The sequence below is a fragment of the Gymnoscopelus braueri genome (assembly GCF_963280865.1).
Source record: "Gymnoscopelus braueri genome assembly, chromosome: 8".
NCBI lineage: Eukaryota > Metazoa > Chordata > Actinopteri > Myctophiformes > Myctophidae > Gymnoscopelus > Gymnoscopelus braueri.
Genome location: NC_137609.1, coordinates 55,023,938 through 55,043,670, shown reverse-complemented (window position 1 = coordinate 55,043,670; position 19,733 = coordinate 55,023,938). Strand labels below are relative to the sequence as shown.

General features: G+C 39.6%; 1 protein-coding gene across 2 annotated transcripts in view; it reads right to left on the bottom strand.

The window, feature by feature from the left end:
- LOC308089793 (U2 snRNP-associated SURP motif-containing protein) overlaps nucleotides 1-18,891 on the bottom strand; it is a 51,668-nt gene extending 32,777 nt beyond the window's left edge. For both annotated transcript variants that reach the window (XM_080434718.1, XM_080434719.1), the window contains exons 1-8: nucleotides 18,844-18,891; nucleotides 13,664-13,751; nucleotides 11,671-11,782; nucleotides 10,784-10,908; nucleotides 10,504-10,571; nucleotides 8,801-8,934; nucleotides 4,470-4,543; nucleotides 2,198-2,363 (exon numbers count right to left, since the gene is read on the bottom strand). In XM_080434718.1, the coding sequence (XP_080290844.1) occupies nucleotides 2,198-2,363; nucleotides 4,470-4,543; nucleotides 8,801-8,934; nucleotides 10,504-10,571; nucleotides 10,784-10,908; nucleotides 11,671-11,782; nucleotides 13,664-13,741 (757 nt within the window). In that variant the 5' untranslated portion in view covers nucleotides 13,742-13,751; nucleotides 18,844-18,891. The remainder of the gene's footprint in view (nucleotides 1-2,197; nucleotides 2,364-4,469; nucleotides 4,544-8,800; nucleotides 8,935-10,503; nucleotides 10,572-10,783; nucleotides 10,909-11,670; nucleotides 11,783-13,663; nucleotides 13,752-18,843) is intronic.
- Nucleotides 18,892-19,733: the final 842 nt, after the last annotated feature.

The following is a 19,733-nucleotide window of genomic DNA, read 5'->3' as shown; positions in this document are numbered from 1 at the left end:
AATGTGTGATCAGTACAGAATGTGTGATCAGTACAGAGTGTGTGATCAGTACAGAGTGTGTGTTCAGTACAGAGTGTGTGATCAGTACAGAATGTGTGATCAGTACAGAATGTGTGATCAGTACAGAATGTGTGATCAGTACAGAATGTGTGATCAGTACAGAGTGTGTGATCAGTACAGAATGTGTGATCAGTACAGAGTGTGTGATCAGTACAGAATGTGTGATCAGTACAGAGTGTGTGATCAGTACAGAGTGTGTGATCAGTACAGAGTGTGTGATCAGTACAGAATGTGTGATCAGTACAGAGTGTGTGATCAGTACAGAATGTGTGATCAGTACAGAATGTGTGATCAGTACAGAGTGTGTGATCAGTACAGAATGTGTGATCAGTACAGAGTGTGTGATCAGTACAGCAAAATAGAAAGTGGCCGGATGAGGTACTACAGATGAAGGATGAAGTACTACAGAAGTAGGGAATTGCAGGACAAGCACAGGGTCTACCAGTATTAACACATCCACTGCCAAGGGCTAATCTCATAATGTACTCACCAGTGCCAAGGTGTTTTTGTTGTTTTTTTGTTTTTTTCATGTCGCCATAGATCTTGTTAAAATCCTTAAGATTGAGCGCTACACAGTCTGTTTACATCCGCGAGATCTCCCTGTATCTCCCAGTGAAAACCACGTGTCAAACGGGGCATCCATGTTTGAGTTAGAGCGGATTACGTTAAACAGTGAAATGCGAGGAGAAAAAACTACAGGAAGAGAATTGAGTTTCAGTTTCGTCTGTAGAATGGGAGCGGGCGTGATCGTGAAAACCGGATCCCAAATAATTCTATTTCCTGTCATCAAACCGGAAACGGAAGTGGATCACGACGAAAGTGCACCCGGACCGCGCATGCGCGAAAAGACCGCAGCCCGTAGGGCTACGGTCTCGGCGCTTAACAGTTGGATTTAACGGCCCGTAGGACTACGGTCTTGGCAGTTAATGTGTTAAGGTCTGATTGATGTCCTGGCTACTCAACTAAACCAGCCAGAACATACTGAGGAAACCAGGATTGGTAAACAGATCTTTCTTCCAGCTTCACACACCGGTAGCCCCAGATACCTCTACAAACACTATCTTGATGCACTTGCCATAGCAACCAGATACAGGAAGTTTGACCTCTTTATCACAATTACGGCAAACTTAAAGAGTGACGGTGTACTGATGAACATATTTATATATAACTTAAAGAGTGACGGTGTACTGATGAACATATTTATATATAACTTAAAGAGTGACGGTGGACTGATGTTTCAAGGACAGCAGCCGGGTGACAGACCAGACATTGTCAACAAAGTTTTCAAAAGAAGTTTCGATGAACTTCTCCACGACATCAAGGAAGATAAAGGCTAGAGTACACACCGTTGAGGGACAAATGAGAGGACTCAAACATGCCCACATCCCACTGCTCCTACACAAGATCTTGACTGTGGATGACATTGAGCAAATAATTCGAGCAAATAATTCGAGCAATTATCTTAGACCTCTAGTCTAAAATGATTGCTCCATTGATTAGAAATTGAGAATTCAAAATATGCTCCTCATTGACTTACATTGTATGGTGAAACGGCTCTCAAAGTCACTCTTTTCGCAGATAAACAAACGCAAACAAAGCTGATTCAGACAATATAGAACATCACCAAACCCAGTACTGTTTGTTTTTTTAATAAAAATGTCAACTTCCTGTTGATTTTACTATTTGAAGATCATGATTCGGATCCACGGATCCAGCGCAGGTTTTCTTCCTAATGAAAATAGTGTGTGTGTGTGTTTAATGTGTATTATGGTGAATGGTGGAGCAGAGCCGTACCGTTGAGTGAAGCCATGGCCCTCTGTGTGTGTCTGTGTTTAATGTGTATTATGGTGAATGGTGGAGCAGATAGTCGTACCGTTGAGTGAAGCCATGGCCCTGTGTGTGTGTGTGTGTGTTTAATGTGTATTATGGTGAATGGTGGAGCAGAGCCGTACCGTTGAGTGAAGCCATGGTCCTGTGTGTGTGTGTGTGTGTTTAATGTGTATTATGGTGAATGGTGGAGCAGAGTCGTACCGTTGAGTGAAGCCATGGCCCTGTGTGTGTGTGTGTTTAATGTGTATTATGGTGAATGTGTGTGTGTTTAATGTGTATTATGGTGAATGGTGGAGCAGAGCCGTACCGTTGAGTGAAGCCATGGCCCTCTCGGCGTCCTTCCGGGTCATGAAGGCCACGAACCCTCGGTTGGAGTTCCTGGCCCGCTCCTCCTCGGAGCGAGGCCACATGATCTTCACGCTGGCCAGAGGCCCGTACTTCACAAACTCCTTACACAGCAACTCCTCGTTCATCTGGGCAAGAAGAAATAAGGTTTTATTTAACTCTTTAACTCAGTGGTTCTCAACCAGTGGTCCGGGGACCACCAGTGGTCCTTGAGGGGGTTCCAGGGGGTCCCCAGCAAAATTAGTTAACATAGCGTCACAATCATTTTTAACCACTTAGCTTTGGCTATTCAAAAATAGCAGATCTACAAGCTCATAGCGCGGCACCGAGTGCCGCGCTATGAGCTTGTAGATCAGCTATTTTTGAAAGATCTTGAAAATGTGTGCAAATCTTTGAAAATGTATTTTAAAGCGAACATTTTTAACTCAAATCTTTGCTGCTGGGGGTCCCTGGCACAACACATTTTCAGATGGGGGTCCGCGGCCAAAAGTATATCAATTTAGGGGTCCTTGGTATGAAAAAGGTTGAAAACCACTGATTTAACTCATTCACTGCCAGATTTATTTCTGTCCGTTTTCCCACTACCAGCAATTTTCTTTTTTTTTTTTTAACTTTCAACAGGTCACAACAAATGTATATTCATTATGATCGCATGACCGATCGTTTGTAAACCCACAGGGTACGTGTGTGTGTGAGTCACCCAGACAACAAACATTCCAATCGGCTGGGCTACTTCTCATGCAGCTCTATGCGAACGCTCCATTCCTCGTCAAAGATGCTACACTTCTCTTACTTTTTCAGCTCACAGAAAATGTACATCCCTTATGAGCGCGTGTCCGACTGTTGGTAAACACACAGGGTACGCGTGTGTGTGTGTGGGTGTGTGTGTGTGTGTGTGTGTGTGTGTGTGTGTGTGTGTGTGTGTGTGTGTGTGTGTGTGTGTGTGTGTGTGTGTGTCGTGCCCAGAGAAAAAATATTCCATCCGCGACATTTCCTTCTCCTGTAGCACCACTTTCAAAACAGCTGCGCCTCGCGGGACACGGCGGGAAAAAAAAGCACTCGAGCACGAGACGTTCTAATGAAGAAGAGATGTTCTAATGAAGAAGGTAAACAGGGAGTGGACGGAAACGGAAACAGTTGTAAAATATTTAGCTCCAGGGACCCCCCCAGAGGGACCCCCCCAGAGGCAAAGATTTGAGTAACAAATGTCCGCTTAAAAAAAAAGAAAAATTCTAATATTTGCACAAATATTCATGATTTAAAAAAAAAAAGCAGATCTACAAGCTCATAGTGCGGCGTCCGGTGCCGCACAATGAGCTTGTAGATCTGCTATTTTTGAACAGCTAAAGAAATCTTAAAATGACACACAGACGTGTTTGCGGTCTTAAAGGGTTACTTTACAACAAACGGTTAATGTTTTGTCAACTAAAAACTACGACGAAAGATTTTCATCGACTCCCCTTTTTCACTGACGAAAACGAAATAAAACGAAATAAAACTGAGCTGTGATGATTAAAACTAAGACTAAATGTATTTAACAAATACAAAAACTAGATTAAACGTGGACTAGTTGGAGAAGAGATCCAGTAAAACTAAGACTAGTCGGTTTATGCTTGGCTGCGTGTGGAAGGCAGAGTCCTGCACGGGTCCAATTTTGAGAACCCGCACCCGCACCCGCCCGTCAAATAACAGACCCGTTGTCCGCCCGTTTACCCGTGATTACATGCAGAGTAAAATGTAAATAGCCTACAGACAGTCACTCAATTTAAAAGTGTGTTGAAACGTGTTGAAAAAGAGAGCAGCCTTCAACAATAGAGCTACATTCAGTGGTCAGGTTTGTTTCAGATATCAAGTGAAGAGCGGAGGAGCGAGCTTTAGCCGCGTGCGCGAACACGCACATATACGCAGTACGCATGTGTCGTTGTTTACGTTGTCAGGTGGTTTTAATTTGACAGTTTAACAGGATGTTCAATGTGTTTTTGTGTGTTAAGATAACTGACCGACGTGCTCCATGCCGTTGTGCTGTGTTAAGTTACACAAGTGACGTTGTTTGGGCGGAAACAGTGCTCTTTTTTTTTCACAATAAAATGTTACCCCCCCCCCCCCCCCCCCCCGCGTTTAGTTCAGAACCGCCCGTCCCCGTACCCGTGAACTTATAAAAGTATATTTTTCAAAGAAAGAAACAACAAACAAAAAAAATGGTTGACATGACTCATAATCTAGTCTAGTCTTACCTTCGGGCTGATGCCACCGATGTAGAGGTTGGTGGTGTTTGGCACCGCCGGGTCGAATGGATCATCAAACAACACTGGATGGATGGATGGATGGATGGATGGATGGATGGAGAAAGAAAAATAAGTGAGTGACATCCACAGCCATAACACCAAGGGACTCCTCCTTTCCCAGGTGTTTCGCCCAGGTGGGTGTGGTTTTGAGGTTAGGTTCATCGTCGTGACTTGCAAATATCCTTTGTTTTACTTCTTATTTAAAAAATAAATAAATATATATATATATATATATATATATATATATATCAAAATATTATTTTTTTCACAAGTATTCATAAAACATATCTAAATTACATTAAAAATACATTAGAACAAACTTTAGAAGTAGAGAAAATAGCAGATCTACAATCTCACAACGCGTTGCATCGAGACACATTGTGAGCTTGTAGATCGGCTATTTTCACTAGTTTTGGGTCCCGGGAAAGACATAAAAAGGTTTGTGAACCACTGGGTTAAGGCAGAATATTTTCTGTGAGGTTAGGGTTAGGTTTAGGCATATAGCCACGCCCACCTGGGCGAAACACCAAAGAAAGAGGGAGTCCCATAACACCAGAGGGGCCATGGCCTGGTACCACCCACATTTAACACGTGAACAGTGGTTCTCAAACCTTTTTCATGTCAAGGACCAACAAATTGATATCTGGCAACGGACCCCCATCTGAAAAGGTTTTGTTCCAGGGACCCCCCAGAAGCAACGATTTGAGTTAAAAATGTTCGCTTTAAAATATACATATGTATTAAAAAGATTTGCACAAATCTTCATGATTTTTCAAAAATAGCAGATCTACAAGCTCATAGCGGCACTCTGTGTCTCGCTATGACGAACTGTTGACGAACTTTAGACTCGATTTTATTACCTTAATAAACATTGTCATAAATACTATATATGCTTCCAGTCGCTAGTTTAAAGTCTTCTTTCAATCATCATGAAATGTGTTTTAGTAAATTATGGTCCCATTTATTAAAAGAATTACGATAAAGTAGGCTATGCTCTAGGAGGGGCGGGATGATTTGATTGACAAGCTACACAACCAATAGCATTCACCCCCCCCCCCCCCCGCCCCCCTCTTGATTGACCAGCTACCCAACCAATAACATTCATTTAGTGATTGATTTCCTGTTGCTTCTGGGCATATATTAAAGATGGCGGATTTGAAATCGTTGAAAAATAGACTTTATTTACGGTCTGTAGAGACATGTCTTTCATAAAGTCTATGCTGTAAACATGATTTTTTTTAAAGGACGCATATTGTCACCTTGCTAAACTAATGATGAAAAAAACTATATGATATTTCTTAATCATTTCACCCACAATGTTTATAAAAAATTATGACTATTAAAATAAAAATAACACTGTCTGTCAGTTATGTAACATAAGAGATTTAAATAGGTTTAAATAGGATTAAATCTGACTTAGGCCAAAAAACATAGATTTTTTTTTTTGCCTAAATCAGTAAATAATTTCAAAACCATGTGACTTAGGCCAAAACAAATGGCCTATTTTGTCCTAAGTCACACTAGGGAGTTAGGCCATTCTACTAAAAGGGGAGTGAACAGCATGATCCTTTTCAATTAGGAGATGGGCTATTTTACCAGAGGTGGCCAGTGTCATGTAGCCTGGTAAAGCCCCTCCCTCCGGAAAATCTCATTTCCATTTGATTTCAGGAGTGAGTCTGGCCTGAAGGCTTGTCTGGGCGTTTCTAGCCCGTTCACCGAATGGACGAGCCTATCAGCGTCGTCGCTCATCGTTCTGTGATTGACAGCGAAAGTTGGCCAATCAGGTGGCGAGTTCGAGTGAGCCCGAATGGAACCGAGTGCAGCCTGAGTGCAGCCGACCAAAAACGAACGGCAGCCATCTTTTTTGACCGCAGTGTTTTCTACTCTCTTTTAAACTTCAAAATGCTCTCAAACTTCTATTTTGAGGCACTTTTAAGATATCGTTTGGATAGAATTTAGTTGTTTAACTTCATATATGTGGTCAATTAATCATGACAGAGCCTATTTAAAAATAAAAATATCAGAGAACCGGCAGGGGCGGGCAGTGACACGCATGTATCCGAATAAGGAAACCTATCTTGGGGCATGGCCGTCTCAAAAGTCCTGTTGCGTCACATTAGTCTGGAGGTGGTAAAAAATGCACTGGCTGAAGGGGAACACTGCTGATTGGCTGAAGGGGTTGTCAGTCAACGGTATTACTCCCACCCAACTCCAGCCCACAGCCAAAATTGCCGAATGCGCGATCATGCCAGACTCACTCCTGAAATAAATTACAAATGAGATTTCCGGAGGGAGGGTTTACCAGGCTAAGTGTCATGAGGAGCTGAAATATAATTTTCCTCAAAAAACGACTTAGGCCATTAGTCTAGCAAGGTGATGAGGAGTTCTTGGCAGACAAGTGTTAAAAACAAGTGTTTCACTTCCTGAAGAGTTGATATTTTTTGGACGGTGTCTGCCGGACAGCAGAGATATAAATGAGTTCATTTACAAAAGTGACCTGATGCTTGTAATGTTTTATATAAAAGCACTTTGGTTTGCCTCCATATGAAATATGCTTCAGTAAGGCCTCATCAGTTTACTCACTGTCAGCTGAATGTGAAGACAGCATCAGCTGGATGAATGAGCATTTCTGATACCAGTGGTGTAAAGTAACTAAGTGCATTTACTCAAGTAACTGTACTTAAGTAAAATGTTGAGGTATTTTTTACTTTACTGGAGTATTTCCAATTGTCAGTACTTTTACTTCTACTCCACTACATCTCAAAGGGAAATATTGTACTTTTACTCGACTACAATTATTTGAAAACTTTAGTTACTAGTTACTTTGTAGATTTTGATTATTATTACAAAACAAACATTAACCACTTCAGCCCTATGTACATGTCGGCCATTTGAAAATAGCCGATCTACAAGCTCACAATGCGTCGCATTGTGAGCTTGTAGATCTCCTACTTTGAAATGATGTTTATACATTTAAAAACTTGAAATGGGACATTCTGCATAATGAGTACTTTCTACTTTTGGTACATTAAGTACATTGTGATGCGAATACTTTTGTACTTTTACTCGACTACATTTTGAATTCCGGACTTTTAATTGTTACGGAGCATTTCTATATTGCAGTATTGATACTTTTACTTAAGTAAAAAGAATGTGAGTACTTTTTTCCACTACTGACTATTTGGAAATCATTGCTGTCGGGCAGAAATCTCCATATTTCAACTTTTAATGTTTGTTCGTTTTAGGGATGTGTAAAAGTGACCAAAATGAAATTTGATTACTATAATTCTATTCTTACTGACTATTCGAATATTCGACCACGCCCCTTTTTTTCTTTTCTTTTCTGCATTTTTTTGTTTTGTTCTGGGGATTTTCATCAAATGACTCATAGGTTACAATAACAGCATTGCATTGGCCTATAAACTGATTTTCAGAAATGAACAAAGACAGTAGCATGTACATATTTTACATTATTGTAACCAAACTATTAAAGACGTGGTGAAATAAACAATAAAGCCTTTGCAACAAAACTAAAACACTTTTTTTTAAATATTTTTTTGAATAATCGATTTTTATCCTACAAACAACTGGTGGAATATTCGAATAGTCGGACTCATCCCTTTAGTTTTTTTGTCTTTTTTTGTAAATTAATTCTGTTTTGAATACTTTATTGGACAGAAATGCAAACAGCACGAGGTACGGTCACACATTTGGGCTAGAAGGATAACACAAACAAGTCCTGGAGACTTGTTTCCATTGTGGTCCTGTACTTCGTCATGCTACAGTATTAGGGCCGTCAACTTTCCTCAGAAATTATATTCGAATATTGGTCTTAAAAATTGGCAGATATTCGAATATATTCGAATATTATTATTATTATTATAAAAAAAAATATGAAAAAAAAAAAAATTACAGAAACAGTACAGTACAAAAAACAATGTATCGAGTGCTTGGATCCAATGAAACATATATTTTGTTTGTTTTTATAACTTGATACATTGTTTTTTGTATTGTCCCTGTCAAATGAACATTAAAAAAAAAATCTAATATTAATTTTCATATTCGAATACACATATTCTCCCCATATTCGAGGAATATTCGAAATTCGAACATTAATTCACCAGCCCTATACAGTATCACACAAAAGTAGCAAACAAATGGCAGATCTACAAGCTAACAAGTGACAACGTTTCGCATGGCGAGTTTGGCGACACGTTGTCAGCTTGTAGATCTGCAAATGTATTTGGTATTTTTGGTGTAAAAAGGTGTAAATAACCAACCTGATCGTCTGGACAGGGGCAGGTCCAGATCTACAAACCCCCCGCCTCCTCCTCCTCCTCCTCCTCCTCCTCCTCCTCCCCCCACAGGGTCACTCTTCTTCCTCTTGTGTCGCTCCTCTCGCTGTTCCTGGATTCTGTCAGGAAGTCAGAGGAAGTTCATCAACTCATTCACTCCGGAAACGCATCCGTGTCATTGTTTTGATGTCTTTGGCTATTTAAAAAAAATAGCAGATCTACAAGCTCATAGCGCGGCACCGAGTGCCGCGCTATGAGCTTGTAGATCTGCTATTTATTTTGAAATCGTGAAAATGTGTGCACATCTTTGAACGTATATATATATTTTTTTTTTAAAGCGAATATTTGTAACTCAAATCTTTGCTTCTGGGGGGGATTCTACAAATGTCTTCTAAATCATAAGGTTTTTTCTGATGTTTCTATATCAGTGGTTCTCAAACCTTTTCATGTCAAGGACCCCCAAAGTGATATGTATTTGGCCACCGACACCCATCTGAAAGTATTTTGTACCAGGGACCCCTGAAGGGACCCCTGAAGTTGAGTAAAAAATGTTTGCTCGAACAAATATAGATATTCAAAGATTTGCGCACATTTTCAAGATTTCTAAAAAATAGCAGATATACAAGCTTGTTGTGCGGCACCGAGTGCCACGCTATGAGCTTATAGATCTGTTCTTTTTTGAATTATAAAAGTATAAAATAATGGTTAAAGTGGTTACACAGATGTGTTTCCGGCTTTTAATGGGTTAATACAATAAGTAAAGTAGTTCAGAGAGGCTTATTGCCGGTATCAGCCGAGCCAGGGCTCCTTTAAATCAATGTTAAAATGGGTGTAATGCACCTTTAAAATCAATGTTAAAATAGGTGTAGTGCTCCCTTAAATCAACGTTAAAATGGGTGTAATGCACCTTTAAAATCCATGTTAAAATGGGTGTAGTGCTCCTTAACACATTGGGTGCCAGAGGTTTATTAAAATATTATACGTTAAGTGCCTGCATTTCTTCCATCCACTTGCGTTATACGTTTCGTGCTGTGAGAAGCCCAGACGCGGAAGTGCATGTAAACAAAGCGTGCGTGCGAGACGGCGGAGGGTCCCGACTAACGCCTGGAACAATAATATTTCCAACGCGACCCTCCATTGCAGCGTGATCGCCGATCGAAAACGGCTCGTTTCCACCACGTTAAAAAGAAATGGAGATATTAAGCTTTTAGTCAAGGAGATAACATTGAAAACGCCGACCGGAAGGATTTTTGACATGGAGCCACATCCAGCCTCTTCTTCTCAGAAACTCCTTGGGTGATGTCAAAGTTTCGTTTTAGCGCCCCACGTGGGCCACTCGTATAAAAATAGAATTGGGTCAAAAACGGTCCGGACCGTTTTCGGCACTTCTCGTTTGGACCCTCAAAAACGGTCCGGACCGTTTTTGGCATTCAATGTGTTAAAATCAATGTTAAAATGGGTGTAGTGCTCCTTTAAATCAATGTTAAAATGGGTGTAGTGCTCCTTTAAATCAATGTTAAAATGGGTGTAGTGCTCCTTTAAATCAATGCTAAAATGGGTGTAGTGCGCCTTTAAATCAATGTTAAAATGGGTGTAGTGCTCCCTTAAATCAACGTTAAAATGGGTGTAATGCACCTTTAAAATCAATGTTAAAATGGGTGTAGTGCTCCTTTAAATCAAACACCTACTGTTTCAGCTCTTCCTTGAACAGCTCCAGGTTGCTCTTCTTCTTCTCCTCCGTCTTCTTTTTGAAGATCTGCAAACATATTAAATATTAATCTCCATATTTTAATATTTATATGTGTTTGTGTTTTTTCATAAACTCACGTCCTACTTGATCATACTACAGCGTCACACAGAAGCATCAAAAGCAGCAGATCTACAAGCGACGCAGTGAGCTTTGTAGATCAGGTTAAATAAAAGGTTATATGAAAATCAATGAGATTAAAAAAAATCCCAGAAACATACAGGTCTTTTGGCGTCTGCGGCGGAGGGCTGTGGTAGCGCCCCCTGCTGTTGGGAGGCGGTGGTGGTGTTCAGCTTGGTGGCAGGACGGTACAGTTTGTTCTTACTGACCTCTGCTGCTTCCTCCTCTGGAATAACAAACAACACAATACAACACAATACAACACAACACAATACAACACAACACAACACAACACAACACAACACAACACAATACAATACTGTTATGGGCAGTAAAACAAAATGATTCAAGGTAATTTTAACATTTACAAAATTGCTAGGGAATTTAAAAATGACCTAATTCATGGCTTCATCTCAACACTAACTGGTCACAGTTGGACCAGCAGTGAGTAACAGTAACTCTGTACATATCGAAAGGGGGGGCTTGACTTTTGCCTGTACAATACTGTTCATATCGTGTCAATAAAGTATTCGATCAATCAAAATGGAAACTTAGGCCTGAAGTTATAGCCTGGTATCCAGCCTGCTTCGCTACGTTCGGCGGACTTTATTTTCTCTCTTCGCTTCTCAGTCTGGAAAGCCTCCTATCTCCAAGGGAGGCGGGACATGGCATAAGGTAGGAATCGAACCGTGGCTTCTGATTGGTCTGTGGTGCGGGGCGGGACAAAAAAAACAGTGTGATCGTTGTGATTCGTCATTCGTTTGAACAACATCCAATCAGCAACGACGTTGCCCAACGTAACATATGTAGTTCCAGTGTAGTTCTGCAAAACGAGTCAATAGGGTGCTCTCCAGACTGAAAAGCGAAGAGAGAAAAAAAAGTCCGCCGAACGTAGCGACGCAGGCTGGATCCCAGGCTACTGAAGTTATGCACTGAACCTAGTACTTGAACATTGACAGGACAAGCCGCTGAAAGCCCTGCTGGTTACCTTTAGTCGCGTTGACGATCCCCCCGCGGACAAACGTTTTCACTCCGCTCTTATTGTTGCTTTCGAACGACGCCAGGAACTCTTCAAACACCTCCGCCGCTTTCTCTTGCTCCTGAAAGAAGCCACATGCCGTACGTTAGCAAAACAATGTAGGCGTACGTACGTGTGCCAGAGTGGTGACTGTCACAATGATTGCATTGTCGCAATTATTTTATTCTATCGCAATTATTGAGTGAGTGAGTGAGTGAGTGAGTGAGTGAGTGAGTGAGTGAGTGAGTGAGAGAGAGAGAGAGAGAGAGAGAGAGAGAGGGAGGGAGAGAGAGAGAGAGAGAGAGAGGATTGATGAGTGATCAGGTAAACGTGTGCTCTTTCTCTCTCCTTTCCAAGTTTGATGTCAGTAAATAAACAGTAACGTTATGCAGTTACGCATCTCTCTCTCTCTCTCTCTCTAGTAATCGGTCTGTGTTGTTAAAGGAGGAGTTCACCCAATAAATGACTTATTTTCTATCAATTGCACACCCTATGAAGCCTTGAATCCATGGATTCTTTTTAGTTTGTGTCGCATTCCTAAGCTAATAATTTGATTCCCGTCTCCTACCGGCTAATGTATCCGGTAGGAGACACAAAGTAGATTATTTGTGTCTCCTACCGGAAATACACACGGTCATCAAATTATTGTCTTAGGAATGCCACAAAAACTAAAATAAATCCATGAAATCAAGGCTTCATGGGGTTTGTAATTGATAGAAAATAATTTTTTTGGGTGAACTCCTCGTTTAACCGAGCTTTAAGTCGGATGCAGGAGCTCCTGCACCTATTAATCTTATACAAATGAAGCACTGATGATGATTATCCACATATCCAAAGCACCGCTCGGCTGAAAAAACACAATCTCAGTGGACAAGACCCCTGAAGGGCTGAAAAAGCAACTGTTTGCAAAATACAGTCCAACACTAGTGTTGATTTTGAATCAAATTCCATTCAGTTTAAGTCATATTTTAGTCATTTGAAACGTTTTACTGTTAGTCTAGTTTTAGTCGACTAAATATCATAAGATTACAGTCGACTAAATCTACGGTTTATCTAGTCGACTAAAATGTATTTTGGCGGTGCCTTGATGGTGTCATAATGGCTGATTTTACACTTGATTGCATGCTGAAAATGGCCGATCTGCAAGCTTGTGTCGCAGCGCGACGCAAGCTTGTAGATCTGCTATTTTCAGAGCGCAACACCTCAGCGTAACCAAACATACAGTTCTACTGGATCACGTTTCCACTCGTCCCTCCCTAATATGTTAGTCTAGTTTTTATCTGTTGATGAAATTGTCAATAATATTTAGTCTTAGTTTTAGTCATCATAACTTAGTTGGTAACACTTGCTCATAAGGTAGCCGTAATTAACACTTAATTTAGGATTACTTAATACAATATTTAAGCGTTAATTAAGCATGAATTAAGCATGAATTAAGCATTAATTCCTTGTAATTCATTCAACTTTGCTTAACTAATGATGTTAATTAATAATGAATTACAGGGAATTCATGATGAATTAATGTTTAATTAACGTTAAATTAAGGCTTAAATCATGTATTACGTAACTTAGCTTAACTAATGATTAACTAATGCTGTTAATTAATGATGAATTACAAGGAATTAATGCTTAATTAGTGCTTAATTAACGTTAAATTAAGGCTTAAATCATGTATTACGTAACTTAGCTTAACTAATGATGAAATAATGCTTTTAATTAATGATGAATTACAAGGAATTCATGATGAATTCATGATGAATTGATGCTTGATTAACACTTAAATAATGTATTAAGTAATCATGAATTAAGCGTTGATTACAGGTACCTTATGAGCAAGTGTTACGCTTAGTTTATACTTAGTTTTCGTCGGCGAAAAAAGGAAGTCGACGAACATTTTTCGTCATAGTTTTAGCCGACGAAATCAACAGCGCTCATACAACATGGTGTTCATCGTTCTTCTTACCTTCTTCTTGAGCTCCTCTTGTTCTCTCTTTGTCAACGTCTTGATGGCGCTGACCGTTTTGCCCTTCCTGTCCGCCATGATGCTTAAACTGCAACAAAGTAACCGTTCAACACACATGGATTAAAGCAAAGATTAAATCTCACGACTGAAAATGTTTTGTTGGCCAAGAAAGTCCTAATCTGTACTTTATGAAACAGAGTGAAACGCTGGCACTAGTGCTTCATAAACCATTAACACAATATGTAAAGTGATCATGTTTGTGTAGCCATACAGCCATACCACATATTGAGCCTTTTAACTTTTGCCTTTATGAAATATCCGACATCATTAGGATTTTATGAGCACAACACTGAATATAAGACCCCACAACACAACACTGAATATAAGACCCCACAACACAACACTGAATATAAGACCCCACAACACAACACTGAATATAAGACCCCACAACACAACACTGAATATAAGACCCTACAACACAACACTGAATATAAGACCCCATAACACAACACTGAATATAAGACCCCACAACACTGAATATAAGACCCCACAACACAACACTGAATATAAGACCGCACAACACAACACTGAATATAAGACCCCACAACACAACACTGAATATAAGACCCTACAACACAACACTGAATATAAGACCCCACAACACAACACTGAATATAAGACCCCACAACACAGAACTGAATATAAGACCCCATAACACAACACTGAATATAAGACCCCACAACACAACACTGAATATAAGACCCTACAACACAACACTGAATATAAGACCCCACAACACAACACTGAATATAAGACCCCACAACACAACACTGAATATAAGACCCCACAACACAACACTGAATATAAGACCCCACAACACAACACTGAATATAAGACCCCACAACACAACACTGAATATAAGACCCTACAACACAACACTGAATATAAGACCCCATAACACAACACTGAATATAAGACCCCACAACACTGAATATAAGACCCCACAACACAACACTGAATATAAGACCCCACAACACAACACTGAATATAAGACCCCACAACACAACACTGAATATAAGACCCTACAACACAACACTGAATATAAGACCCCACAACACAACACTGAATATAAGACCCCACAACACAGAACTGAATATAAGACCCCACAACACAACACTGAATATAAGACCCCACAACACAACACTGAATATAAGACCCTACAACACAACACTGAATATAAGACCCCACAACACAACACTGAATATAAGACCCCACAACACAACACTGAATATAAGACCCCACAACACAACACTGAATATAAGACCCCACAACACAACACTGAATATAAGACCCTACAACACAACACTGAATATAAGACCCCACAACACAACACTGAATATAAGACCCCACAACACAACACTGAATATAAGACCCCACAACACAACACTGACTATAAGACCCCACAACACAACACTGAATATAAGACCCCACAACACAACACTGAATATAAGACCCTACAACTCAACACTGAATATAAGACCCCACAACACATCACTGAATATAAGACCCCACAACACAACACTGAATATAAGACCCCACAACACAACACTGACTATAAGACCCTACAACACAACACTGAATATAAGACCCCACAACACAACACTGAATATAAGACCCTACAACACAACACTGAATATAAGACCCCACAACACAACACTGAATATAAGACCCCACAACACAACACTGAATATAAGACCCCACAACACAACACTGAATATAAGACCCTACAACACATCACTGACTATAAGACCCCAAAACACTGAATATAAGACCCCACAACACAACACTGACTTTAAAGGTATCATGACATTCATTTTCACTTTTTTTATTTTCAATGTTTTATTTGGGGTTTTATGACCTCAATTACACCCAAAAAACCTGAACTTAGAACATTCAGTGGATTTTCTGTGGTCTGGGGTTTTCTGAATAATTAGGCTGAAAAGTAATCTGAGCTTGGCCCTTCGACAGTGAGGTCACAGTCGATTAATCCCGCCCACTCTCCTCCTCGCCCCTCCCCTCCCCTATCCTTTCCTTTGGGGGGGGCGGAGCAAAGGCGATGATTGACAGGCAAAATCCCTCACCAGCGACACCCGCAGGCAAAGATTTCTTTTTTCATTGCAGTTGAAAAGGCTTTAGAAATGTGAGACAAAAACACCTGCCATGGATCACTGGAATGGAATTTTCACTTAAAACTTTTTTTACACTTTTGAAGGACCAGGACAAAGACTTTGAATGTGGTGTAAAAGTGAATGTCATTAAACCTTTAAGACCACACAACACTGACTATAAGACCCCACAACACAACACTGAATATAAGACCCTACAACACAACACTGAATATAAGACCCCACAACACAACACTGACTATAACACCCCACAACACAACACTGAATATAAGACCCCACAACACAACACTGAATATAAGACCCCACAACACAACACTGAATATAAGACCCCACAACACAACACTGAATATAAGACCCCACAACACAACATTGAATATAAGACCCCACAACACAACACTGAATATAAGACCCTACAACACATCACTGACTATAATATCCCACAACACCGAATATAAGACCCCACAACACAACACTGACTTTAAGACCCCACAACACTGACTATAAGACCCCACAACACAACACTGAATATAAGACCCTACAACACAACACTGAATATAAGACCCTACAACACAACACTGAATATAAGACCCTACAACACAACACTGAATATAAGACCCTACAACACAACACTGAATATAAGACCCTACAACACAACACTGAACATAAGACCCCACAACACAACACTGAATATAAGACCCCACAACACAACACTGACTATAAGACCCCACAACACAACACTGAATATAAGACCCCACAACACAACACTGAATATAAGACCCCACAACACAACACTGAATATAAGACCCCACAACACAACACTGAATATAAGACCCCACAATACAACACTGAATATAAGACCCCACAACACAACACTGAATATAAGACCCCACAACACAACACTGAATATAAGACCCCACAACACAACACTGAATATAAGACCCCACAACACTGAATATAAGACCCCACAACACAACACTGACTTTAAGACCACACAACACTGACTATAAGACCCCACAACACAACACTGAATATAAGACCCTACAACACAACACTGAATATAAGACCCCACAACACAACACTGAATATAAGACCCCACAACACAGAACTGAATATAAGACCCCATAACACAACACTGAATATAAGACCCCACAACACAACACTGAATATAAGACCCTACAACACAACACTGAATATAAGACCCCACAACACAACACTGAATATAAGACCCCACAACACAACACTGAATATAAGACCCCACAACACAACACTGAATATAAGACCCCACAACACAACACTGAATATAAGACCCTACAACACATCACTGACTATAATACCCCACAACACTGAATATAAGACCCCACAACACAACACTGACTTTAAGACCCCACAACACTGACTATAAGACCCCACAACACAACACTGAATATAAGACCCCACAACACAACACTGAATATAAGACCCCACAACACAACACTGACTATAAGACCCCACAACACAACACTGAATATAAGACCCCACAACACAACACTGAATATAAGACCCCACAACACAACACTGAATATAAGACCTGACAACCAGTGGTGGAAAAAGTACTCAAATGTTATCCTTAAGTAAAAGTATCAATACTGCAATCTAGAAGTACTCTGTTACAAGTGAAAGTCCGGAATTCAAAATGTACTTGAGTAAAAGTACAAACGTATTGGTATCAAATGTACTTGCAGTACCAAAAGTAAAAGTACTAAAATGTTTGAAAATAGCTGATCTACAAGCTCGCGACGCGTTGTGAGCTTGTAGATCTGCTATTTTCAAATAGCCTAGGCATAAAATAGGGCAAAAGTGGTTAATGTATGTTTTATAACATAATGATTTATATCTGCAAAAGTAACTAGTAACTAAAGTTTTCAAATAATTGTAGTGGAATAAAAAAAAAAGTGCAATATTTGCCTCCGAGATGTAGTGGAGTAGAAGTAAAAGTATAGACATTTGTGAATACTCCAGTAAAGTAAAAGTACCTCAGAATGTTACTTAAGTACAGTACTTGAGTAAATGTACTTAGTTACTTTACACCACTGACCACAGTAGAGCCAGTGGTTCTTAAAGGCCTGCTATAGGGGAGGATGCCTCCTCAGTGGGAACTAGTCTAGTCCTGTAGCCACCATTAGCCAACACTTTAGCTATGAGCTATAAAAGAAAACACATTATAGCCTTATGGCTGTTGATCAGGGAAATAAGAGCATAATAAGGTCTGATTACTGTTAGTCATGATGTGTGTGCAGCAGAACACACACACACACACACACACACACACAGAGACAAGCCTCCCATGCAACCATATAGCATGTTAACAGCTACATTCATGCAGATTTGAGGCTGTATTCTGCAGTTTAAATGAGATGTTTAGATGATAGATCTATGGTTGTAGAGAAGATGAAGAGTTTTAGAAGCACAGATCAGCCTCCTATGTTTATTTAATATGAATATAACCATAAACAACCATGTATAGCATGTAAACAGCTACATTCGTGCAGATTTCAGGCTGTATTCTGCAGTTTAATTGAGATGTTTGGATGATAGCTGCATGATGGCAGAGAAGATGAAGAAGAGCTTTAGAAGCATAGATCAGATGTTTCTATAATATTAATAATATAACCATAAACAGCCAAGTATAGCATGGTAACAGCTACATTCATGCAGGTTATTAATTAAGGTGGTTTTAGCCGTTTATAATGAGATATAGATGTTTAGATGCAGGGTAGAGACGACCTGGGTTGCAGATCATGAGCTTTATAAGCACTTAGATGTTGATTTAATATGAATATAAGCATAAACAGCCCTGTAGCATGTTATCAGCAGATATCAGGCTGTGTTTGGGAGTTTAAATGAGATGTTTAGATGTTAGATTCATGGTGGAGAAGATGATGATGATGGGCTTTAGAAGCTCTAGATGTGTGTTTTAGATGGATATAATGATGCAAAGTGTTACAAAGTGCTTACATTGTATCGACGGTCCAGGCTGAATGGCTGCTGCCACAACATATGCCAGGGTTGCCAGGTTTTGTTGTGGTTGGGAGGGAAATAAGTAAACCAGGTCTATGAAAAAAACAGTCCAAAATAAGTAATAATAATAATAATAATAATGGTAATAATAATATTTATAATTATAGAAGTAGTCAAAATAAAAATAATAGTAATAATAATGATAATATTGATAAAACTGATAATTGTATTAATAATGATAATAATAATGATGATAATAATACAAATAGCATCTTTTTTTAAAACAATGTTACAAAGTGCTTGAACAATTAAAAACAGTAATCAACCAAACAATAATGAAAAAGCAATAATGCATCAAGTTTAAGACACATTTTTAATATTTTTTGGGAGCATTTTAACACACAAATCTGGCAAGGGGGTCCCTAGCAGAACATATTTCTTAGATGTGGGGGGGGGTCCGACAAATACATATAAATGTGCTTGTATACATGAAAATGTTTGAGAACCACTGGTTTCAACCATCGGGAAAAATTAAGATATAAGACAGTAAGCCCAAATAAAGAACTACATTTTAGAAACAAGCCCAACAAAACTACAACTAACAATATTTACTAGCGACTTAACAGAAAAACAAGCCCAAAGTTGCTTATAAAAAGCCAACATGGCAACGCCAATGAGAGCCAGTGTTGCCAGATGTAGTGAGAGAAACAAGCAACCAGGTCTATGAAAATAAGCCCAAAATAAGCGACTTTGACTTATGAGAAAAGTCAGTCGAACTTTAATGTTGTTTCAACAGCAGTGGATCTAAAACAACTTTATGTCAAGGATTCAACAATATTCACAAGTGACTTTACCAGAAAAAGAAGCCCCAAAATGCTTATAATAAG